Source organism: Emiliania huxleyi, assembly GCF_000372725.1.
Source record: "Emiliania huxleyi CCMP1516 unplaced genomic scaffold EMIHUscaffold_52, whole genome shotgun sequence".
NCBI classification, from domain to species: Eukaryota; Haptophyta; order Isochrysidales; family Noelaerhabdaceae; genus Emiliania; species Emiliania huxleyi.
Window position 1 is genome coordinate 472987 of NW_005198091.1, and position 22784 is coordinate 495770.

The following is a 22784-nucleotide window of genomic DNA, read 5'->3' on the forward strand; positions in this document are numbered from 1 at the left end:
TCCTGCGCAGGCAGGGCAAGGGGGGGCGGGTCGCAGTCCCATCTCTCCGGTGTACGGGTGGGTTCTGTCTCCAGTCTCGGAGGGGGGCAAAAAGATAAGAATATCTATATTTTTCCTGGATGCTCGAATCATCTGAAGATGCTGCGCATCCCAAGATGCTTGGCATTTAACGATTAGATCTAAAATGCAAGTTAAATTATAAAGACTTGAGCGGCGGGTGAGCCCTTGGATCAAAAGTTGGAATGGAGACTGTGAATCTATGCTAATTTCAGTTGCTATGCTAAGTCGTAAGTGAGATGTGACTAACTGCTCTACATTCTACATCCTCTGCACCCTCCCTCAGCTGCTCTGTCGTCTGTGGAATACTACTGATGGCGATGGAACTGGGAGCCAGTGAGTGATCGTGGGGCGTGGGGGGCACTTAGCCCTGGTGCTAATGCTGACTTTACTACATGGACGGTGGCGGTTGCCTATACGGACGAGTGGTTCCTGGCGAGGTGTTGGGGTTGGGGGAGAGGGATCCAGAGCGAGGGAGAGGGAGGGAGAGGGAGGGAGGGAGGGCGGTTGCGTGTGTGTGAAAGAGAGAGCAGTGTGAGAGAGAGAGATGGAAGGGCGGGTGCTTGTGAGAGAGAGGGAGGGCGGTGTTGCGTGTGTGCCATCATGAGCCAGTTCATCATGATGATGACATAGAGCGAGGCCGAGACGTAGAAGGAGAAGACGCCCAGGCAGAAGGTGACGAAGGTGATGCGGTACTCGAGCGCGAGGCCTGGCGAGTCGAGGGTGTGGGTCGGGGTGAGATCACGGTGAGGGTTGAGGGTAGGGTCGAGATAGGGGTCAGGGTCAGGGTCAGGGTGAGGTGAGGGGTGAGGGTTGAGGGTGCGGGTTAATCCTCGAGGCAGCGAGGCCTAAGGTACCACGTGCGGGCAGGCGGCTGCATCTCGGTCAGGTCTCTGCATCTCGGCGGCTTCTCGGCTGCATCTGCATCTCGGCTGCTTCTCGGCTGCATCTGCATCTCGGCTGCATCTCGGCTGCATCTCGGCTGCGTCTCGGCTTCATCTCGGCTGCATCTCGGCGGCGTAACCACCCTCGACGGCGCGCTCCATCGAGCCGTCGGGCCCGCGCAGTGCCAGGCCGGGGCCGAGCGCCGCGCAGACCGTTGCGGCAAAGAGGGCGGCGACTGGCGCCGAGGGCGTGAGAGGGCGTGAGAGGGCGTGGAGAGGGGTGGAGAGGGCTTTTAGCGGCGGCGGGTCAATCGGGGAGGGCGGCGTGGAGGGCCGAGGGTGGTGAGGGCGGCGGGAGACCGTTGAGGTCCATCGCGATGGTTGTGACGAAGAGGTAGGTCGAGCGCATCGTCGTGGACGAGTCGGGCGGGAAGAAGTACGAGGCGAGGCAGCATCCCTGCAAAGACGGGACCGACGGGGCGTGAGCCAAAAGCGCTCGACGCGCGTCGCATGGCACCAGGCCATCCACACAATCGCACACACAATCGCAAACGGCCGAGGACGGGCGCAAAGAATCGGGAGAGGTGAGGGCCTCGCCTCGTACGCAAAGCCGGCAAAGACTCCGCTCATCGTGCCGATGTTGCGAAAGCACGATGTGTATAGATTGAGCTCGCGCTCGCGGATGGCGAGCAGCGACACTTTGAGGTCCGTTTCGAGGGCTTGCTTGTCGGCGTAGAGCATTGTCTGACAGCTCCTACTAGCAATCTCTGCAGCCACAGGAGAACCGCCTGCACGCCTTCGCGCAGAAATTTTTTCACACTGCCACAAAAAGGCGCGGACTGGCGGACACGACGACGACTGGTACACACACCGGCACACAAAGAATTTCGCCTTTTTTCTTCGTTTTTAAAAAGAGTTTTTTAGCCGCCGCCCATCTCCTGTGGAGATGCTCTATAAATAAATAAAACGGAGACACCAAACAAGGGGTGGGAGAAGCACAGGGTCCCCACCTGCGCGAGCAGGATCTTGTAAGGACGACCAGGGACACAGGGGAACGGGTACGGGGAGCGCATCGCGACACGGAGGGGGGCTGGGCAGGGTTCACCCACACACGACACAACCTGAGGGAGGGTGTAGAGGATGTAGAGTGTAGAGCGCTGTAGAGCTGAAGAGATGTAGAGCGCTCTGGAGCGCTGTAGAGCTGTAGAGCTCTACATCCGGCGCGGGACGATGTGAGTCCGATGTAGAGCGATGTAGAGCGCGATTTTGCTGTAGAGTTTGTTGTAGAGGCTCTACAGCCAAACCGCCGGGAAGGCAGTGACTCAAAGAGGTCGAGCCGCGCTAATGGGGTGTCTCCGAGCTTACTGGAGCTCTGATGGACGGCCCTGACTATCCCTGACACACAGAGAGTCACTCTGACGGCACACAACACCCTATAACTGCGTCATGACCAGCCTGCCATGCGTCGCCGGTGCCGCATTCGTCGCTGTGCTTCTTTAGCAGGCGGTGGACTGTCGGCTGCGAGGACGGTCGCATCTGCCGAGGCGAGGCGAGCATTGTTGAGCGTTGCATGCGCCATGACTCGCGCCAGCGCGTGCGGGAGCTCCTGGCTGAGCGTTGAGTCCAAGCGAGTTGCGCTGGCCACGATCGCTACGCCGAGCCGAGCTGACGCGCCGAGGCGCCGGCCAGTCGCAGCCGTGAGGCATGCCATAGCAGCAGAGGCACCTCCTACCCATTGGGCGGGCAGACAGAAGGCCAGGGCAGCACTGGCAAGTGCAACGCGCCTCATGTCGGAGAGCGACCGTGCCTCGTTTGCCGCCTATGATGTAGAGTTTGTTGTAGAGATTTCACGTTGTAGAGCGCCTCTACATCGCTCTACATCGGACTCACATCGTCACGCGCCGGATGTGCTCTACAGCTCTACAAGAGCTCTACAGCGCTCTCCAGCTCTACAGCTCTACAGCGCTCTACACTCTACATCCTCTACACCCTCCCTCAGGACACAACAAACAACTCTAGAGAGACAGGGTCCCAGGGATTCTGCGCAAGTTGCGGATACACCCTGGTCCCCCAGGTGTGAACGTCACGTGTGAACAGTCTCAGTAGCCACTGTGAGTCTCCCGCGACAGCCGTAGTGTCTGTGAATAGTGCGGGGAGCGAGTAGATAGCCGAACGGGGGCTTTCCCCGACCTCCCCGAGGTCGGCCTGCGACCTCCGAGAGGTCTTGCGCCGCTGCACCCGCCGGGTTTTGCGAGCCCGGAAACGCTGAAAAGTAGGCTAGTAAGCGGGTGTTCTGTGTGGCTTGAGTAACATCAAAGTTCTAATACCGCCCGGAGGTGCTGTCACTCCGTAGAAGAACGAACTAAGTAAACCTCACCGAGGTCGCCACTCAACCTCCCGGAGCGCGGAGGTCATGGCAGAGCGTCGGGCGCCATGCGCCCGCTCGCCAGGGGCCGGCCCGGGGAGTGGCAGTCGCCCTTCTTGCGACCTGCGTCAGAGGCTGCAGAACACGCTGCATATCGCCGGTTCACGGGCCCAAGGCGGTGGTTCACGCCTCGGGTCCGGCGGCAGCTCACGCCCTGCACAAGGTAAACTCCCAGTTCCGCAGATTGGTAGCGGCGGCGGGGGAAAGGCTGCATGCAGCCTTTCCCAGCCCACCACCTTGGCTTCCAGCCTTCCCAAAGCCAACCGTTCAGTTGTTGGATCAGGGGACGCAGAAACCCCCAAAGTCAACCGTTCAGTAGTTCGACCACAAGGGGGGAAATTTTCCCAAGTCGACCCTTCAGAGGTCGCGTCGGAAAAGGGCAAAGTTGAGCTCTCAGCGGTTGCTCAGAGGTTGCAGACGGCAAAGTTGAGCACTCAGCGGTTGCACCAACGGTTGCGCAGATCCCGTCCAAACTTAACCCATAAGGGACGCAAGTTCGATAACATACTCTGCCGACCGCACGGCCGCTTCGGCAGCAGAGATGGGCGACCAGACTGGACAGGGCTGGATGTGCCAGAAGGCAGCGCAGCTCCTCGAACCAGCGTCAAAGGCGATGCAGCTGGCCAAGGGTCTCATTGCCGGGAAGCTGCACAGCGAGCCTGTCGACACAACCGACTGGTCGTCTCTCTCCGACCATTCAGGCGGATACGGTGCGAGGGGCTTCATCGGGATCAACTTTCTGGGCCGACTCTTCACTGCGTCCAAAGTTGGCCGTGGGCATGGCAACCCCACGGACATGGTGCTGAACGAGGCGTACAAGGAGCTCTCGATCATGCTCATCCCCAAGGACGGCCAGGCCGAGGTCTCCTCTTTCGGCACCATGCTCAAGCTGGCCACTTCCACCAAGCAGCCTGACAACTGGAGCGGCTGCCAGCCGCCCGACTTCCGCTACATGCTCACTAGCGGCAACCTCCTGGACGGCACCAACCTCGCCCAAGTCATGAAGCAGCCGCACGCTGACAAGATCCTGCCCGACCACTCGCCAATCGGCCTCGCCCGCATTGCAGTCTGCAAGGACTTCCTCCTCGGCGGCGGGCACGAGTGCCCAAAGATTGGCTGTGATGAAGAGATTGACTGCCACCAGTACCTGGTGCCCTCCATCCGGCTGCTCAACCTCAACCCTTCAGCAGCTGGGCTCCCATTCAAGCTCAAGACGCCGGACGGCAACTCCATCACCATCAAGAACGAGGCGGAGTACACCGCCCTGACCGAGGCCACGGCCATGATGCTCATCACGATGAGTGTGCAGCACAACTTGACGGCGGCGCTGTGCTGCGCCGACGAGGCCGCTCGCAACGAGATCATGCACTCGCCCGCCATCCATGCCGTCCGGAAGTACGGGCTCATGCCGAACGTGCTCAAGCTCAAGAAGTTCACCCTCGACGCCATCTCCCAGGACGATGCGCTGCTCAACATCACCATCGATGTCTCCGCAGACGGGTTCCCACTTGTAGCTGGTGGCAACTTCCTGGCCGAGCTCTGGCCCCGTCTGCTTAGCTCGCGACTCCACCTCTCCAAGATCGGCTCAAAGTACCCGACGCTCAACTCGAACCTCCCAGTGGGGTTCGAGCTCGTAGGTGGAGGTGGGTTGACCGAGAGCGAGTGCCCCTCGGACGACAGCTTCGAGTCAGCCGAGGACAAGTCGCCGTCGGGCTCCCGCTCGGAGGGCTCAGCCGAGGGGTCCGAGCTCGCGGCGGAGCTCACGGCATCTCCCCTCTCGTATAGGACAAAGTTGCACCCGGCGGCACGGGGGCAGGCGCGGGCCTCCTACTGGTTGCGCTCTCCTAGTTCTCCTGCTCCTGACAAGGGACAGCGACAGGTTCGGAGATGCTCTCGCTTTCCAACCATCTCTCAGTTTCTTCAAAAGCCCCTGCCTGGGTTCCGGCTCCTAGCCAGATAGGGGGTCTGTTGCCTATGACTCGCACCAAAACGCCCTACCTACCTACCTATTGCGGGCGCCAATCGCCAGGCTCCGTGCCCCACCTACCTACCTATTCCCAGGCCGCGCAGCGAAGCGAAAAAATACCCGTTAGCCCTCTGTGAATAGGCTCCCAGCGCCCGCCGCGCGCCGGCTTGTACCGCGGTGCGCGCCGCTCGCGAGCCCGTCAGAGCATGGCCTACTGGGCTCTCGAGGCGTTGGACGGCTCCAAAACGGCACTCTCTTCCCTCGACAGAGTCGAGGGCACGGACCCTCCCGTCTCCCGCGCAAGCCAAGCGGTTTTTTTACTTTCACCCCCCCCCACCCCCCCCACACCACCGCCACCTACCTACCTATTGCGGGGCCCTCTGGGGCGGTCAAAACCGGACCTACCTACCTATTGCATGGGGTCTAACCGCCAGACCCCCTATCTGGCTAGGAGCCGGAACCCTGGGGACGTTAAAGCACCTTGTTGCCGCTGCGCAGGCGAACGATGCTCCTCGCCGCGCACCTTGCGGCGCAGGCCCACACGCACGGCGGTCTCGGTCCCGGCCCAGGCCCGTGGGCTCACGAGCCTGCCGAGCTGCACAGCCTCTCGAGCACGGCGCTCGACGAGGCGGCAGAGCGGCTCAGCAGGGAGCTCCCGCACCGGTACTGCTTTCTGGTGGCCAAGGACGGCGCAGTGGTGCACGAGTCGTACTCGGCAAACTCGTCGGAGACCCTCTACTCGATGGACTCGGCGATGAAGCTCGGGACTGCCGCGCTCATCGGGATAGCGCACGCCGACGGGATGCTCGACCTCGACGCGCCGCTCGCCGAGTACGGCCTCGAGCCGACGGCGGACTGGGGACCGTACTGGCCGCTCGTGACGACGCGCCACCTCCTCTCCATGGTCTCTGGCCTCGGCCAGAAGCCGCCGGGCACCGCCTTTGCGTACGACTCCGGCTCGCACCTGCAGGAGCTCATCTGGCTGCTCGAGCACGTCACGCGCGAGGCGTCGGTGCACTGGGCGACGCGGCGGCTGGCGATACCGCTCGGCGTGCCAAACATGTTTGCGGGCCAGACCGAGTCGGCCCACGTCCACGCCGGCGGCGACAACCGGCTGCCGTGCTCGGCGACGGAGTCCGGCTGCAGGAGAGGCTCCTTCCGGCACCCTTCCCAGACGCTTCCCGCACCCTTCCTGCAGGCGATGCTGCGGCTCGGGCAGCTCTTCGTCAACGGCGGCTGGTGGGCCGACCGCGACGGCGCGGGCGGCGCGCCTGCTGTCGGGCAGCGCTCCACCGCGCTCCTCACGCCTTCCGGGGCTGTGCTTGCAGGCGCTCCGGTGCGGCTGCTGTCTGCAGCGTACGTGCGGGAGGTCTTCACGCCGCAGTACCCGGAGACGAACTCGGCGTACGGCTTCCTGACGTGGCTCAACCAGCACCCCAGCCGGCCCGCAGGCGAGATGTCCGGAGATGCAGCCGAGATGCGATGCGATGGCACACCAGCCGAGGTGCAACGCGATGCGAGGGGCTCGGAGGGCTGGGGAGGAGGGCTGGGACGAGGGGCGAGGGGCACGGGTGGTGGGGTGGTGGGGGTGGTAGTCTCGCGGCTCTCGCGGCCAGACGGGCTCAGGCCATCGCTCCGGCCCCCCTGCCGGACGCCTCTCTTTCCCTTCCCGTAGACTCGTACAAGCGGCCTGGCCTCGGCTGGTGCGACATCCGCGTGCACGGCGCGTGGTGCGACGCGGGCGGGTCTCTCGTGGTGTGAACAGCGTCTCTTCACACCTACTGCTGTGAACAGGCGCGTGGTGCGACGCGGGCGGATCCCCGGTCGACGCGCCGCCCTCGCTCGCCCTCGGCATGGGCTGGCTCGCAAAGTACGTCCTGCTGCTGCCAGAGGTGACACCACACCCGAGATGCAGCCGATCTCGGACCCGAGATCGCACGCAAACGGTCCCAACACCGCCCGCGCGCCTCCGCCCTCCCACCTCTCTGCGCTCCCGCAACACTCAGACGCGCACGGTCGTCGTCTCGATCGGCCAGTCGTGGACTCGCTCCGCAGCGTGCCAGCCGCCCCAAAACGTGTGGAACTACGACGAGGCATTCGGATCCCGCACCCTCTGGCGCTCCGTCGGCTCCGCGCTGCTGCCGCCGCCGCGCGCCTCGCCCGCCGCGCCCGCGTCCAAGCTGAGCCCGCTGCTCGCGCGGCTCGGCCTGCTCGGCAACTACTCCCTGCCGCGGCCGACGTACGGACGCGAGGCGGCCGCCCTCGTCGCGTGGGAGTCGCTTCGGCAGGAGCAGGAGAACGACCTCTGGTTCCGCGCGAGGCTGGCCGCGTGGGAGCTGCTGCCGCGAAAGATCTCCGAGTTTGTGCAGATGGTCGACACGTCGGCGGAGGTGGTCCGCGAGTCCGCGGTCACGACGTACGACCAGCACGGCAAGCCTGCAATCCTGCCCACCCTCTCGCCCGCCTGGCCGGGGCCGCCGCCGCCGGGCCAGCGCGCCGACGAGCCCGCGGCCGACGACGTCGTCGCCGAGGTTGGCCTCGCCGCCTCCAAGGCGGCGGACGGAGTCGCCGGCGCAGCGGACTGGCTCTTCACCTTGGGCGGCTCGGGCGGACCGCTCGGCTCTTGCTACTGCGCCTGCCCGATCGACTTGGGGTTCGGGCAGTGCTTCGACGCGCGCTCGGAGGGCGAGTGCGCGGCGCTCGAGCCGCTCGGCCGCGAGCACTGCCCTGCGATCGGCGTGGTCAACCAGTGCGCGCAGCGGTGGCCCGACTGCTCCTTCATGCCGATCATCCTCTCGTGGAAGCTGCTGCAGGGCAACCCGCTGCAGTGCGAGACGCGCAAGCCGTGCCCGCAGGCGCCCACGCTGACGCACTTTGGAGGGGAGCCCCACTTCCGGCAGTCGGAGGACGTGACCGAGGACACGACCGGCTCGTGCGACTGCTACGCCGAGCGCTTCGTCCGCTGCACGTGGGACGAGCGGCCCCGCTGCGGGATGCTGCCCGGCAACGGCGAGAGCCACACCGCCGTGCTGGCGGGCGCCGCCGCCGCGCTAGAGAAGAGCACCGCGCTGCTGCAGCTGCAGGAGCTGCCCACCGCACAGCAGCGAGCGGCGGGGAGAGCCTACTTGCGCGGTGCGCCGGCCGCGAGCGCAACGCCGGCGGGGTGGCGCTGGTGGCGCGCCGCGACAGGGTACGGCGGCGGCGCGGCCGCGGCAGGCGGCGCGGCGGCGGCGGCAGCTGCGGCCGCGCTGGGGCTGGCCGTGCGGGGCCGCAGGAGACGAGGGAGGCGCGGCGCGACGACCGCGCCCCTCGTATAGCCGCTTGGCCCGCTCTTCCGCGGGGTGCGGGGCGACGGATGGCTGAACAAAGCGCATGTCTATGCGTGTACCCATGCGAAATCTCACATACACTCCATCAACAGACGACGCACACAGACAGATACGCCCATGAGTTTGCGAGAGACATGTTTTGTTCTGTGTATTGATTGGCGCTGCACTTCTCTTTTATCACCATATTTTTTTTAAATTATTATCATAATTTATGCCATAAATGGATACGTAGACGTTAGACCGTACTCCGTAGGCCGTAGCCCTCTCCCGTCCTCTCCATCAAAGAAGAACAAACAAAGTGTGTGTTGTTTCATGCGATTTGGTATTGCGATAACTTTTACTTCGAGACGTCCCGCAGCTCCGCGATATCTCCTGGCGATCTTCCGCCAACGGATCTTACCCCGCCTGTGTACGTGGCTGGGTTCACAGCGATTGTACTTTTAGGGATCCCTAGCTTACAGGGAGAACTCTCTCTCTCGATTGTAGTGACCAAAAAATGTCCACCTCAGAGGCACCTCCGGAGGCAGGCCGCCGCACGTCGGCGACACAGCTCCAGCTGTCGAGCTGACCCGCAGCTCCTCTCAGAGCGGGAACTGTGACGAAAGTTGACTGAGGCGGTTGTCAGGAATCATCATACGGATCACATGGTGGCTCTCTCATGACGGCGGCGGCGGCGCAGAACGAGGCAGAGGAGAGCGACGCGACAGAGGAAGAAGCGACAAGGGAGAGCACGACGAGAAGGGGGCACCGCGAGGTGGCACGAAGGTTGCAGCGAGAATCGGCGAGAGACTGCGAAGAGAGATAGGAAGAGGCGGACAGCCCCCTCCCCTCTTGCACAACAGGAATTCTGACAATTAACCAGTTGCAGGTGAAGGAAAGGCACAACTCTCAGAACGATGGGCTTGCCCATCCCGGAGTGGTTCGATCCCACACAAACCCGCCCGAGACGGTGACGGGAAGCGTACGGCGGTCTCAGGCCCAGTGAGGTAGTGCGCCAGTCCAACCCGGATCCTGCTGAACAAGCTCCTCTTGTAGCTCGATCGGTCACACCGCCATCGCCGTCGGGGAGAGGGGGGACGACACTGCTTTGGCAGCGTGCACCTCGATCCTGCATACCGTGTTTGTTATGACCCCCCCCAATGAACACCAGTGAGGGAGGGCGAGACGATCGAGGGGTCCCGTACCATGCGGAATCGGCCCTATCCAGTGCTCAAGTGCTCAAGAGGCGGACGCCCAAGGGTGGGCGACGGCTAGCGCACCACACCCCTCTCCTTAAAATCCCTGTGTGGTGGCGGCGTGCCGTTCTAGCCATTCTTTTTCTTTACCACCCAAGACAGCAACGGAATGGGGCGCCCAACACGTGCCCGGATTACTGTGCCTTCCCCGGGTGCAGCCTTTCGGTTCGTGAAGGGTCGGTGCGTGTCGTGACCCCCTGGAACACCCGTACCCCCGCACCATCTCCGTCGCTTGGTTCTATAACCTCTGCCACCACCGGGAGGCGGCCAGGGCTTCATAGACTCGGTCGAGAGACCCCAGATTGGCATCCATGCCTCTCTGGACAGGGTGGCCCGCCACAAGGACCCCAGGAATTGCGACTCGCCGCTTTCCTCCCGCTGTGATTCTGTGTGAGCTCTGTGTCTTGATTTGCCAACAATATACCTAAAACCCAAGACAGCTTGGAGAGCTCCCGGTAACGCAACATTTCGTAACGATTGTCGCTAAACGACATCTGCCTCCTTCAGCCTCTGTTGGGGCGGAATGCGCGGGGTTTTCGGCGCGATGCCTCCGGCTAGTACACGGTACTGCTCTGCCGCAAACTCTCCTGCGCTCGCGTGACGTGTGGGGCGCGTGCACTGCGCTCGAAAGTCGCGATTTGGCAATAGGCGCTCGAGCCGGCGCGCAGTGGAAGGGGGCGCCGCGCAGGGGGGTCGGGGGGGTGCGAGGGGGGGCGTGGGTCGGGCGCGCACCGGCCGGCTCCGGGAGCGGCCGTCACGTCGAAGAGGGGACCTGGTGCTGCTCGAATGACGACGCATGCCGCTCTGCTGCGCCGCCGATAGCCCCTCTTCCGAGCCGGCGCGTGGCGGCGAGCCGCGGCCAGTATCGCTGGTGCGGTGGAGGCGGCAGCTTGCATCGGCCGGCAGCGGGTGCGGCCATCACGTCGATGAAGGGGGGTTGTCGGCGACTCGTATGGCTCGAGGCCTACGCTGCGCCGCCCAAGCCCTACTGCCGATCCAGCGCCTGGCGTTTGGGGCGAGCCGCGGTCGTCGTCGCTGATGGTATATGGCGGCGGCGGCGGCGGCTCGCCCTTCCCTCCGGCCGCAATTCCGATCCCGCCGCGCTCGCTGGAGGTGGCGCGCCCACCGCGGCACGGCCGTGGCTGCGCATACACCTTACGCCCTTTCTCCTCAACGGCTATCCGTGCTTGCTGTGCCCCTGCGTGGTGTGTTTCAAGTTCTTACAACCCAAGGTGATAGAGGGCAAAAAGATCGATTGCGCTCTTGCCGATCCGCACCTGCCTAGGCTCTTGGGTGGCGCACCCAGCTCTCACAACGCACGTGGTTATTCTTTCTTTGGGAGCCTCCGGAGACTACCGCCCGACCACTCCTTGGTGGCACTGCCACCAAAGGCAAGGACGACTGAAGATGATATACAACATGAGGAGCTCCGGCGTGTCCGCCCCCACGCCTTTCGCTGCCGCCACCACGCCTACGCCGTCGCTCCGGCGACTGCTTGAGACCGTGGAGTGGACTGGCTTCGCTCCCGCGCCGAGCAGCCTCGAGATTTGGGGCGCTGCTGTCCGTGCAGCGCCTCCGGCCCCGCCGGGCGAGCAGAATCACGACTGGAAGCCGCAGGTTGGCGAGAGTTGCAACGACGATTGCTTCTACGCCAACAACGGAGTTTGCAACGACGGGGCTGCCGGCTCGACCGACGCCCTGTGCGCGTGGGGCTCCGACTGCCGGGACTGCGGGCGCCGCGAAGGCGCAAAGCCTGCGTGGAGCGCCCCGCCCCCACCCTCGCCGTCCCCGCCCTCGCCGCCGCCGGGCACGGTGTGCTCAAACACGTGCTTCTACGCAAACGACGGCAGCTGCGACGATCAAGCCACGGCCGAGGGCGAAGAGGCGCTGTGTGCCTATGGAAGCGACTGTGAGGATTGCGGCAAACGCTCGGCCTTGTCTCCCCCACCCCCTCCACCTCCCACGCCGCCGCCACCCTCGCCGCCACCGCCGCCGTCACCGCTGCCGCCCTCGCCGCCGCCGCCGCCGCCGCCTCCGCCGCCGCCCTCGCCGCCGCCTCCGTCGCCACCTCCGCCTCCGTCCCCGCCGCCGCCCTCGCCCTCGCCCTCGCCGCCTCCCTTGCCGCCGCCTCCCTCGCCGCCGCCCCCTCCGCCGCCTCCGTCACCGTCGCCTCCTGCCCCGCCGCCGCCCTCATCACCGTCGCCCTCTCCGCCACCGAGCCCGCTGCCGCCGTCGCCGCCGCCACCCTCGACGCCGCCATCGCCGCCGCCGCCCTCGCCGCCGCCGCCGCCGCCGCCACCGTCGCCGCCACCCTCGCCATTGCCGTCCCCGCCACCGCTGCCTTCCGTCCCAGCTGGCTACCCGAGCCGCCCACCCCCTCCCCCGCCTCCTCCGTCCCCGCCTCCGTCCCCTCCTCCCTCCCCGGCACCCTCCCCGCCTCCGTCTCCAGCGCCATCCCCGCCGGCTTCCCCGCCGCCACCCTTGCACCCTCCGCCATCTCCGCCGGGCCCGCCCCCACCTCCGCCGCCACCCCTGCCACCGCCGCCGTTCCTGCCTTCACCCTTGCCGCCGTCGTCGGCGCCGCCTTTGCCCGTGCCGCCGTCGCCTGCGCTGCCTCCACCCTCGCCGCCTCCAGCAACGCCATCTCGCATGTCGTCCCCGCCGGCGTCGCCGCCGCAGTCCGCGCCGCCGCCGACGCTGGGAGCGACCGGAGGGCTGGCCACGCCCCGGGTGACATCGCCGCCACCGCCGTGGCCATCACCCCCTCTGCTCGGACACCACCGGCACGCCACGGGCACCATCATCGGGGGCTCGACCGCCGCCTTCCTCGTCTGCCTCGGGCTCACGCTGTGCTGCTTCTACTGCCGCGAGGCTGTCGGGCGCGCGCAGCGCGTCCGCAAGTCGTCGCGCGCCTCTCAGAGCGGGATCGAGGCGTCGGGCTCGTGGATCGAGTACATGGAGCGCACATCGCTCGGCGGCGTGGCGACGCGGGCGGCATCCAACCACTCCATCATCGTCGACATGTCGCCCTCGATCTCGGCGTCGCTCGAGCGGGCGCTGGCTTCCGACCGGGTCGCAACGGCCGCATCGTCCGAGCCCAGCCCGTCGCGCGACGAGAGCGACACGCCGACGGATCCGGACAACGGACATGCCGAGGATCCGCGTGCGCCGCCGCCGCCGCCGCCGCCCGCCGCGGCGGCCTCCTCCTCGGCCGCGCCATCCACCTCCGCCACCTCGTGGCTCGGCTGGCTGCCTGGCATCGGGAGCCCCCCACACCGCGGCAACCACGACGCACGCGCGCGGCGGAGCGGAGAGGAACTGGACCTCGCCGACGGCGACGACGAGATGGGTTCGCAGGGTGAGGTGGCCAACGGATCGCTCAACGCCGCGCGCCTCTCCGACGACAGCTCGACCGTCTCGGCTGGAAACGTCGCCGCGGCGCACCGGGCGATGGCGGCGGTGGCGGCCCTGGGCGAGGCGGCCGCCGAGGCGGACGACCTTGAGCTGGGCGCATCCGCCGCGGGGGATCGCGGCTCTCCGTCCAGAGGCCGGCCCAGCTTTCGCACGGAGCTCTACGGCAGCGTCAGCCTCGCCAACGCCCAGGGCCTCGCGGCCGCCCAGCTGCCGGGCGGCGGCGGCGGCGGAGGGGGTGCCGCGCCTTCGGTGAGCGGGGTCAGCGCCTCGTCAGTTGGCACGCGCTCGCGGTTGCTCGTGCGGCCCGGCGGGCGAGAGACGGCTGCCTCGAGCACCGGCGGCGGCGGCACGAGCGCGGGCGGCACCGGGGCGCCGCGCAAGCGGTGGGCGGCCTTCATCTCGCACTACAAGGGCGAGGCGGCGATGGAGGCGCGCTTTCTGCAGACGGAGCTCGAGGCGCTACTCGGGCGCAAGTGCTTCCTCGACAGCGACGACTTGCGCGACCTGCGGCTGCTGCAGCAGGCCGTGCGCGAGTCCGACTGCCTGATCCTGGTCCAGTCCAAGAGCGTGCTCTTCCGGCCGTACTGCATCCTCGAGATGGTCACGGCGATCGAGGCGCGCGTCCCCATCGTGGGCGTCTCCCTCTCGGTCGCGGGCATCGACATGTACAACTTTAATCTCGCCCCGGCCTTCCTCACGCACCTCGAGCGGACCCTCGAGCAAGCAAACCCGGGCGCCTCGTCCGTCTTGACTCGCGCCAACGTCGACCTGACTTACGCGGCGCGCCTGCTCGGCTCCACCGTGCCCGAGATCATCTCGATCAGCTTCAACCCCTCCTCCTCGCGCAACATGCTCGCGGCGAGCGTCGCTGACATCGCCGCCGCGATGGAGCACGCGATGCCGTCGCGAGTGCCGACGCCCGAGGAGTGGGAACGCCACGCCGCCGTCGTGTCTGTGCCGTCCCTCGACTGGATCAACGACGCGCAGGCGCAGCCGCCCCTCAGCCAGCCGCACACACGCGCACCGTCGCCGACGCCTACCGAGGTGATGCGACGCACGTGGCTCCCCCCATTCAAGAAGACGGGCGGCAGCACTTGGGCGCCGGCTAACGGCCGAAACTGAGATGGGCGGGGCGGGTCAGACGTGATGCCCTCTCTAGAGACACTCGACTGTCAACACACGTGCAACTATTACTTGTTTATGTCCACTAGAGCCTCTTTTTTTTACCATACCTAGACACACGTATCTCTCCAGCGTTGGTGGCAGAGTGAGCACACTTCCTGGGAGCCCCACAGCCACACTTCCCCACCTAGGCTAGCCACCACCCACCTTCTACCCCAGCCCCCTTTACCACTCAATCCAAGGGCGAACGCACCCACCGGCCGAGCAAGGTGCGGCGGCGTGCAGAGGGGGGTGGCGGCGGTGATGGTTCTGGGGGGTATGGTAGTGGGGGCGGTGGGGCGCTTGGGTTCGGCGGCGGCGGGGGCTGCAGCTGTGGTGGCGGCGGCGGCGAGGGCTCGGGCGGATACGGCGCGGGTGGCGGCGGCGGGAACGGCGGGGGCACCTCGGGTGACGGTGGAGGCGGCGGTGAGGGCTCGGGCTCAGATGGCAGCGGTGGAGGCGGCGGGCTCGGCTCTAAAATCAGAGGCGGTGGAGGCGGTGGTGAGGGTTCTGGGGGTCCAGGAGAGGGAGGCGGAGGAGGGTGTGGTGGTAGCGGTGGTGGCAGTGGCAGTCCGCCCCCCAACGCCAGTGGCAGTCCGCTCCCGAACTCCTGGACAATATCTCCCACCAGCTCATCAACCTCCCCCGAGCCAGGGTCTGCTGGCGGCGGAATTGCCGGTGGGTCGCCAGAGCTATACTCAGAGCTAGAGTCTGCTGATGGCGGTGCTGCCGGTGGATCGCCAGAGCCGAATTCAGACTCGCCCGAGGCGTAATCTCCGACGTAATCCTCATCCAAGTCTGCGCTCATGGGAATGAGCACGGTGCTGCTGCTCGTTGAGACATTGCTTTGGCTCCCGCTCGCAATCGATGGCGACAGCGGCAGGGGCGAGGCTGGCGCGGGCGGCGACGGAAACGGCGGCTTAGACGGTGCTGGCGGTGGCGATAGTGAGCACTCCGAGCAGCCGCTGCAGCTATTCCAGGTGCATCGCATCTCCCACGGGTGCGTCCTCGCGGCGCAATAAGATCTGCACCTGCCACACAACCGCCAGGCCGCGCCAACAAACTGATGCGAGCGAACCGCGGTCAGGCAACGGAGTGGAACGCTCACATAGCACCAGGATTCGCCCTCGTTGAGATGATCGGCGCAGCCGCCATATTCGACCAGTGCGCCACCACTCAACGGTACTGCCTCCGGGGCGCACGTGCAGTCCTCTGGCAAGTTCGGAGGCGGCGGCGGCGGCGGCGATGGCGGCGGCGGCGGCGGCGACAGCGGCTGTGGGGGCAACAGCGGCGGCGGTGATGGCGGCGGGGGGAGGGTACAGAGCCGCCACGCAGCGCCAGGGTACGTGGTCGATGGGTTCACATCCTGACAGTGGAGTGGCTGGATGACATAGCACCACGGCCCACCCTCGAAGAGGTGGTCAGCACATCCAAGGTGGTTCTGGCTGACGGCAACGCCGCCGCTGAGGACTGTCGCGGGTGACAACGGCGACACGCACGCACAGAGATCGCCCGGCAAGGCGGGCGGCAGCGGCGGGCGTGGAGGGAGCGGCGGCGGTGGCGGCCCATTGTGAATGAGGTCTGTGCACCGCTCGCACTCAAAGCAGACCGCGCCCACCGGCAGGTCGCTGATGGTGTCTCTGTCGATGTGACAGTAGTCGTGGTTTGTCAGGGGCTTAAGGTAGGTCAGACAGCCGCCGTACCCCGACTCGAATGCCTCGCGCATGGAGACATCGCACTCGGGGAGCTGCATGTACATCTGTTGCCGTGCATGCAACCAGGGCACGCACCGCGACAGCGCTTGCCCATCGACTACTCGAGTTCGCATTGGGTAAAACGCTGCAACGCCTCGGAAGTTTGCAATACGCGAGCACCTCGAAGCAACATCGACCAAGAAGAGAAAAGGGGGGACGCGAGAAAGGGAGGTTACCTACCCGAAGCGCGAAGGTCAGTTGAAACAACTGTATCTAGATAGAGAGAGAGAAGGAAGACTCGTCTGTCTCCCCTTTCTGGCTCCGGTGGTGAGCCTGTGTGTGTGCCAGTCCGCGCCAGTCTGCGCCCTTGTCGTGCCAGTGTGCTGTGAGAGAGGCTTGTATCTTAAGAATTCTTTCTCCCATTAAGCTAAAAAGATAAAAGTGTGCTAGCATGAGCCCGATCCGTCGCAGTGCTCTTGCGTTTCGGCGGTAGTGATCTGATCACCCGAATACCACGTTCGGATCGCTCCTCATCGCAAACCCTGCCTGTCAGCAGTTTCACCTTCGGGTACGTACGTATAAGAGCTACATACACTGAAAAAGTACCTACTCGGGGCTGTTGCAATAACAGAGGAGGCCTAAGTCGAACCCGCCGGGCCGCTGGCGGGGTGACGGTAGACCACCACTGCGATAGCCCCCTCCCGACGGGGACACCACCACCCTCGCCCAGGGATCTACAATGCTGTCTTAAGGTCCGACCTGTGGGCTCTGCCTGCGCTCGGCACCGGGCACCGCCTCGGTATACAAAATGCGCCTGCGGGCGGACCCTTACAGATCACAGATCACCTACATACTAGTTTTCAAGCATCAAGTAGGTCGGGATTTTGGATGGGACACAGAGGGCAGAGGGTCTCTTGGGGGAGGAGGACAGACAACCGACAGACAGGGTCCCCCCCACCTGCACGAGCAGGATTTTGGAAGGACGATCAGGGGCACAGGTGGGGCTCTCCTGCTCCTGAGTCCTGACAAGGGACACGACAGGCTCGCAGCGCGGTGCACGGTGGACTCCCAACTCCACTGGCGGTCTCATCTCAGTCTCTTCTAAAGAAAGAAAGAAAGAAAACAGACAACCCAAGGAAGGGATGGGAGGACGGCACGCCGCCACCACACAGGGATTTTAAGGAGAGGGGTGTGATGCGCTAGCCGTCGCCCACCCTTGGCCGTCCGCCTCTTCCTATCTCTCTTCGCAGTCTCTCGCCGATTCTCGCTGCAACCTTCATGCCACCTCGCGGTCGCCCCCTTCTCGTCGTGGTCACCCTTGTCGCTTCTTCCTCTGTCGCGTCGCTCTCAGTCTCTGCTGCTGCTGCTGCTGTTGCGACTTCGGTCCCCGCGGGAAGCCCCGCGCATAGGACAACAACGTCTGTCCCACACACGCACAGACGCGCACATACATCATGCTCGGGCACCCTCCACAGTGTAGTGGTGTGAGCACACAAGTACTAGCAGAGTGCGCACCTGCCTTGGCGGGTGAGGGTCTGTAAGAATCAAAGCCTCTTGGTGCCAAACGTGCTCGAGCGCGCCGAAGAGAGACGATCTACGCTCGAGGGATAGATCGTCTCTCTTCGCTCTCAGTCTCTTCTAAATAAATAAATAAATAAAACGGACACACCAAACAAGGGGTGGGAGAAGGATAGGGTCCCCACCTGCACGAGCAGGATCTTGTAAGTCAGTCTCTTCTATAAATAAATAGAGCAGACCACCCCTGGCGGACTCAGGGCCGGTGCTTTGACGCAGTACAGAGTGCTTCGAGGTAGTATGAACTCAGAACGGCCGCCCCCCCGAGAGCGCCTCTTCGACGCCCACGAGTCCCGGGGGGTCGGAGGGGTTGCGAGAGGGCCTTCGCTATTTTTTGTTTGAATTCTGGAGGCCGTTCAAACATGTAACGTGCGTTCCACGTGCCCGTCCCCAGCAAGGACAACATGCTAGCCCAGCAGGCCGCTCCCACCGCCGCCCGCGGCGGAGGCAAGGCGGCAAAGGGTGGCAAGGGCGGCGGCAAGGGCGGTGGCAAGGGTTGTGGCCGTGTGGCGCACCAGACCCACTTTGCGCCGCCGCCCTCAACGCCCGATACTCGGTTGAGCCGGCGGAGCGACGGCGGCAGAGTTGCGCCGCCGGCGACCTCACACGGCGTCGAGCGCCGTAGAGACGGCCCCGAGAGCCGCCGCCAGGTGTGCCACGACCGCCGCCGCGAGGCTCGTGGCGATGGATGCGTCAGACCCGCTTTTTGCGCCGCCGCACTCAATGCCCGATACTCGATCAGAGCCGGCGGAGCGACGGGTCGGCGGCGGAGTTGCGGCCGCCGGCGACCTTCCCCTCGACCACGCCGCCGACCCGTCGACAAGCACACGCGGACTGCCATCGAGAAGAAGGAGAAAGATGGCGGCGCATCCGGAGCCCGTGGGCGCGGCGTGGGCGGGCGCGGGCGCGGGCGGACGCACGGGACCCCGCCAGCGGAGGCGGCAATGCCTCTGGCCGGGGGCCCTCTACAGCAGCGGCGAAGTGAGCGTGTTTGTGGTGTTGGTGTGACGTCTGAGCTTGGACCTGTGACTAAAGCCGGTTACCACTGATGGATCCCCACCCGAATAACACACAGTGAGCGCCCAAGCGCTTCACTACGCCCTCCGCGCGAAATCGCTAGTGGTGCTTTGTGGTAGTACATTGTACTTTGAGTAGTAGGGTACGGTGCCCGAGACCGCTGGTGGGATTAGGGCAGCAACCCGACGCGCCGACGGGCAGACCCCGCCCCGCTCGGAGGGCGTGCACCACACAGCACACAGACTTATCTAGTAGGCAGTGCACGGCTCCTCGGGATTTCTGGGGAGTTGGGACGTGTGCGTGCGTGCGTGCGTGCGTGCGTGCGTGCGTGCGTGCGTGCGTGCGTGCGTGCGTGCGTGCGTGTGTGTGTGTGTGTGTGTGTGTGTGTGTGTGTGCGTGTGTGTGTGTGTGTGTGTGTGTGTGTGTGTGTGTGTGTGTGTGTGTGTGTGTGTGTGTGTGTGTGTGTGTGTGTGTGTGTGTGTGTGTGTGTGTGTGTGTGTGTGTGTGTGTGTGTGTGTGTGTGTGTGTGTGTGTGTGTGTGTGTGTGTGTGTGTGTGTGTGTGTGTGTGTGTGCTCGCTCGCTCGCGCGCGCCGCTTGCGCGATCGCGCGCGCTGCGCGAGCCGCCCTGACACCGGCGTTTTTCTTTGCGGCAGATGAAGCGACGGCGGCGACCCACACACGATCTCCGCTCGCTACACACTTCGAATGCTGAGCCTCGCCTCCTTCTCGCTCGGCCTGAACCTGGGCGCCACCCCGACGCGCGCTGGCGATGTCCGCATGGCGGTCGACGTGCGCGCTGTAGCTCGAGGCCGCTAGCTGCTCCGCCGCGCCGCGGCTCTCTGCGTCAGACGCGCTGCGGGCGCAGAGGTGCGAGTTGCAGCTGCTGCTGTGCCAATGCCCCCGCTCGCCCCGCCAGGTGCGCGCGCCGTTCAAGACGACCGAGTCTGACCGGCTTATGGACGAGGCGCGCGAGATCATGCCGGGCGGCGTCTCCTCGCCCGTGCGCGCCTTCAAGTCGGTCGGCGGCGACCCGGTCGTGTTTGACCGGGTCAAGGGTGCGTACGCGTGGGACGTGGACGGCAACAAGTACGTCGACTACGTCGGAACGTGGGGCCCCGCCATCGTCGGTCACGCCGACGACCGCGTCCTCGACGCCGTCAAGGCGACGATGGACAAGGGCACGTCGTTCGGCGCGCCGTGCGCGCTCGAGAATGAGCTTGCAAAGATGGTCATCGACGCGGTGCCGTCGGTCGAGATGGTGCGCTTCACCAACTCGGGGACGGAGGCCTGCATGGGCGTCCTCCGCCTCATGCGCGCCTACACCAAGCGCGAGAAGGTGATCAAGTTTGACGGGTGCTACCACGGGCATGCAGACTCGTTCCTCGTCGCCGCCGGCTCGGGCGTCGCGACGCTCGGGCTGCCCGACTCGCCGGGCGTGACGCAGGGCGCGTCGGCGTCGACGCTGGTGGCGACGTACAACGACATCGAGTCGGTCAAGGCCCTCTTCGAGGCCAACAAGGGGGAGGTCGCCGGTGTGATTCTCGAGGGCGTCGTTGGCAACTCTGGCTTCATCGTTCCGGACCAGGCCTTCCTGACGGAGCTGCGGCAGGTGTGCGACGACAACGGGGCGGTGCTCGTGTTTGACGAGGTGATGACGGGCTTCCGCATCTCGTACGGCGGCGCGCAGCAGCACTGGGGCATCACCCCGGACCTCTCCACCTTCGGCAAGGTGACTGCCGACACGCCCTCAGACCCACCCTCCGACACCCTCCGACTCGCCTCCCACGCACGCCCGTCGCCCGCGCCTCACCGCCCGCTCGCCCCGCCCCAGGTGATTGGCGGGGGCTTGCCTGTCGGCGCGTACGCGGGCAAGAAGGAGATCATGGAGATGGTTGCGCCGGCGGGGCCGATGTACCAGGCCGGCACCCTCTCGGGCAACCCGCTGGCGATGACTGCGGGCATCGAGACGATGAAGATCCTCAAGCAGCCCGGCACGTACGAGCAGCTCGACCGCATGACGGACAAGCTCATCAACGGTGCAGCAGCACGCGCCGCTGCCCCGCTCACCCCCCCCCAGCTCACCCATCTCCGCAGCCTGCTCGTTGCAGTCGTCTCATCCGTCGTCGCACCCGCCCTCCAAGCCCCTCCCTCCGCCCCCTCCGCCCCGCCCTCACCCCTCTCCCGCCCCCGGCGCCACCAGGCATCCTCGACGCCGGTAAGGCTGCCGGCCACGCCGTGTGCGGAGGCCACATCTCCGGCATGTTCGGCTTCTTTTTCACCGACGGGCCCGTCAAGTGCTTTGCGGACGCGGCGAAGAGCGACACCGCCAAGTTCGCAAAGTGGCACCGCGGCATGCTCGAGCGCGGTGTGTACCTCGCGCCGTCGCAGTACGAGGCGGGCTTCATGTCGCTCTCCCACTCCGAGGCCGACATCGAGCACACGATTGCGATGGCCAAGGAGGTGTTTGCTGAGCTGTGAGCTGCTGGCTGGGGGAGAGGGCGGCCAACTACGTCCCGCGCACTGGCGCGCGGCTCCGCCGGAGGGAGAGCGAGAGAGACCAGAGGAGAGATACGCGTTTGACGGTACACCCACTGGCGTTGCGCGAGACCGAGAGGCGGCCGTCGTGCGGCGCAACACGCCCGTGCTCTTGTATGTGTGTGTGAGGTGCTGGCCCCGTGGGCCTCTCTCGCGCCTCTCTGTACAAAGTCGCACGCACGCCGGTGGGACGAAAACTTAGACGCGACGGGATCACGGCGCAAGCAGCGGGCACGAGAGTGTGAACACATTAACCATGAACAGGATGAACTCCTCTCCAAGCAAGACGACCTGTCTCGCTGTCAAAAAGGCTCAAACCACAAACGCCGTCTCAAAGACGACACACAAAGTGGAGGCCCGAGGGTGGCCCGGTGCCGGTGCGCCGGGCGCAGGGACGCGGGGTCTTACTGTTACTCAGCTCTCCCGGACAGGATGTTAGGGGTGGCCGGTGCCGGCGTTACCGGGGCGGGGTTTTCTCCGAAATTCTCCCCCGCCCGGACACCCGAGACCCGTCCCCGGTTGTGACTTGTGTAAAAGCTAAAAGCTTGAACGGTTCTCTGTCCTTCACAGACTTCTGACTTCTTTGTAGAAAGAAAAAGTGTGTCACGACGGCCGACTCGCGTCTACATGTAGTGCCGCCGTCTCGGGTGTCAGGTGTCACGGAGGTAGGTAGGAGGAAGCGCACAAGAGGAGAGGTGAGATACCGGCCGGGCCAGCGCAAGAGACACACCTCGCATCAATACAAGACTCTCAGTTCTGCGCCGCCCCCACCGCAAGCGGATGTCGGCAGAGGCCAGGGAAGGTAGAGCAGGAAGGTGGAGGGGGGGGATGAGGGGGTGGGGCCGCCCTCACTCGCCGCCCGAAGAGATGGACCAGCGGATGTACCTGCGCGCGGCGGGCCGGCAGTGTCGAGGCGGGGAAGGATCGAGGGAAAGGAGAGGGAGGGTGGTGTGGTGGGAGAGGGGTGGTGGGTGCGGGGCTGCGCGCACCACTCCAGGATGTCGAAGGGGAGCATCACCAAGCTGAGCGGGAAGGGGAGGCCGAAGCCCCACGACCACTGGATGTAGAAGCCGAGGGCGGCAACCGAGTAGCCAAAGGCCTTGCGGTTCGGGGGTGGGGGGGGGGGGCTCACGGGCGGGGGGCTGTCTGAAGGGTGTCTCGCGCCAGAGGCTCGCGGTCGTACGGGCGACGGGCGAAAGGAGAGGGGGGGGGGGAGGGGGCGATGGGGGGGGCTGGGGCTGGTCAAGGGGGACGCGTGGGTGGCCCACCCGTCAATCTCGGCCAGCCCCGGGGGGGGCTCGCGCCTCGTCGATGTACAAGTCCTCAGAGTCGAGCGAGAGAGGGCCGAGGTTCTTGTGGCCAGTCCCCCAAAGGTGGGCCATCACGCCGCGGGAGAACATGAACCCGCCCTTGATGGAGGACTGGACCCCGGAGATGAAGGTCTGCATGAACCTGCGGCGCGGCGGCGAGCGGGGCGTCGGGCGGTGGGCC

General features: G+C 65.4%; 5 protein-coding genes across 5 annotated transcripts in view; 3 read left to right on the forward strand and 2 right to left on the reverse strand.

Moving 5' to 3' along the window:
- Positions 1-727, reverse strand: part of EMIHUDRAFT_437048 (hypothetical protein) — a gene marked incomplete at both ends in the record, with an annotated part of 1617 nt that extends 890 nt beyond the window's left edge. The window contains 2 exons of the mRNA XM_005766244.1: positions 245-256; positions 656-727. Of these exons, the coding sequence (XP_005766301.1) occupies positions 245-256; positions 656-727 (84 nt within the window). The remainder of the gene's footprint in view (positions 1-244; positions 257-655) is intronic.
- A 5078-nt stretch (positions 728-5805) lies between these two features.
- On the forward strand, positions 5806-9006 carry EMIHUDRAFT_437049 (hypothetical protein). The gene is made up of 6 exons (XM_005766245.1): positions 5806-6458; positions 6531-6783; positions 7008-7055; positions 7127-7224; positions 7339-8845; positions 8880-9006. Exons 1-5 carry the CDS (start codon positions 5838-5840, stop codon positions 8647-8649), a joined length of 2331 nt encoding a protein of 776 aa, XP_005766302.1. The 5' UTR covers positions 5806-5837; the 3' UTR covers positions 8650-8845; positions 8880-9006.
- Positions 9007-11251: 2245 nt separating this feature from the next.
- On the forward strand, positions 11252-14551 carry EMIHUDRAFT_451930 (hypothetical protein). Its single transcript, XM_005766246.1, has 5 exons — positions 11252-11653; positions 11747-11805; positions 12610-12968; positions 13254-13478; positions 13722-14551. Exons 1-5 carry the CDS (start codon positions 11304-11306, stop codon positions 14430-14432), a joined length of 1704 nt encoding a protein of 567 aa, XP_005766303.1. The 5' UTR covers positions 11252-11303; the 3' UTR covers positions 14433-14551.
- Positions 14552-19446: 4895 nt separating this feature from the next.
- GSA1 (glutamate 1-semialdehyde 2,1-aminomutase) lies at positions 19447-21517 on the forward strand. Its single transcript, XM_005766247.1, has 4 exons — positions 19447-19547; positions 19675-20487; positions 20590-20794; positions 20959-21517. Exons 1-4 carry the CDS (start codon positions 19464-19466, stop codon positions 21234-21236), a joined length of 1380 nt encoding a protein of 459 aa, XP_005766304.1. The 5' UTR covers positions 19447-19463; the 3' UTR covers positions 21237-21517.
- A 624-nt stretch (positions 21518-22141) lies between these two features.
- Positions 22142-22784, reverse strand: part of EMIHUDRAFT_311223 (hypothetical protein) — a gene marked incomplete at both ends in the record, with an annotated part of 3210 nt that continues 2567 nt past the window's right edge. Inside the window, 3 exons of the mRNA XM_005766248.1 lie at positions 22142-22178; positions 22283-22420; positions 22611-22745. Coding sequence (XP_005766305.1) covers positions 22142-22178; positions 22283-22420; positions 22611-22745 — 310 coding nt within the window. The remainder of the gene's footprint in view (positions 22179-22282; positions 22421-22610; positions 22746-22784) is intronic.

Bases quoted from the DNA above. Each gene is read 5' to 3' on its own strand.
- EMIHUDRAFT_437049 (XM_005766245.1), top strand. From the start codon at position 5,838: ATGCTCCTCGCCGCGCACCTTGCGGCGCAGGCCCACACGCACGGCGGT. The intron at 6,784-7,007 runs GCGAGATGTCCG...CCCTTCCCGTAG, and splicing joins GCACCCCAGCCGGCCCGCAG to ACTCGTACAAGCGGCCTGGC. The intron at 7,056-7,126 runs GCGCGTGGTGCG...TGCTGTGAACAG, and splicing joins GTGCGACATCCGCGTGCACG to GCGCGTGGTGCGACGCGGGC.
- EMIHUDRAFT_451930 (XM_005766246.1), top strand. From the start codon at position 11,304: ATGATATACAACATGAGGAGCTCCGGCGTGTCCGCCCCCACGCCTTTC. The intron at 11,806-12,609 runs GTGAGGATTGCG...GAGCGACCGGAG, and splicing joins GTGTGCCTATGGAAGCGACT to GGCTGGCCACGCCCCGGGTG. The intron at 12,969-13,253 runs GTCGCAACGGCC...ATGGGTTCGCAG, and splicing joins GGGCGCTGGCTTCCGACCGG to GGTGAGGTGGCCAACGGATC.
- GSA1 (XM_005766247.1), top strand. From the start codon at position 19,464: ATGCTGAGCCTCGCCTCCTTCTCGCTCGGCCTGAACCTGGGCGCCACC. The intron at 19,548-19,674 runs GTGCGCGCTGTA...TCGCCCCGCCAG, and splicing joins ATGTCCGCATGGCGGTCGAC to GTGCGCGCGCCGTTCAAGAC. The intron at 20,795-20,958 runs GTGCAGCAGCAC...CGGCGCCACCAG, and splicing joins GACGGACAAGCTCATCAACG to GCATCCTCGACGCCGGTAAG.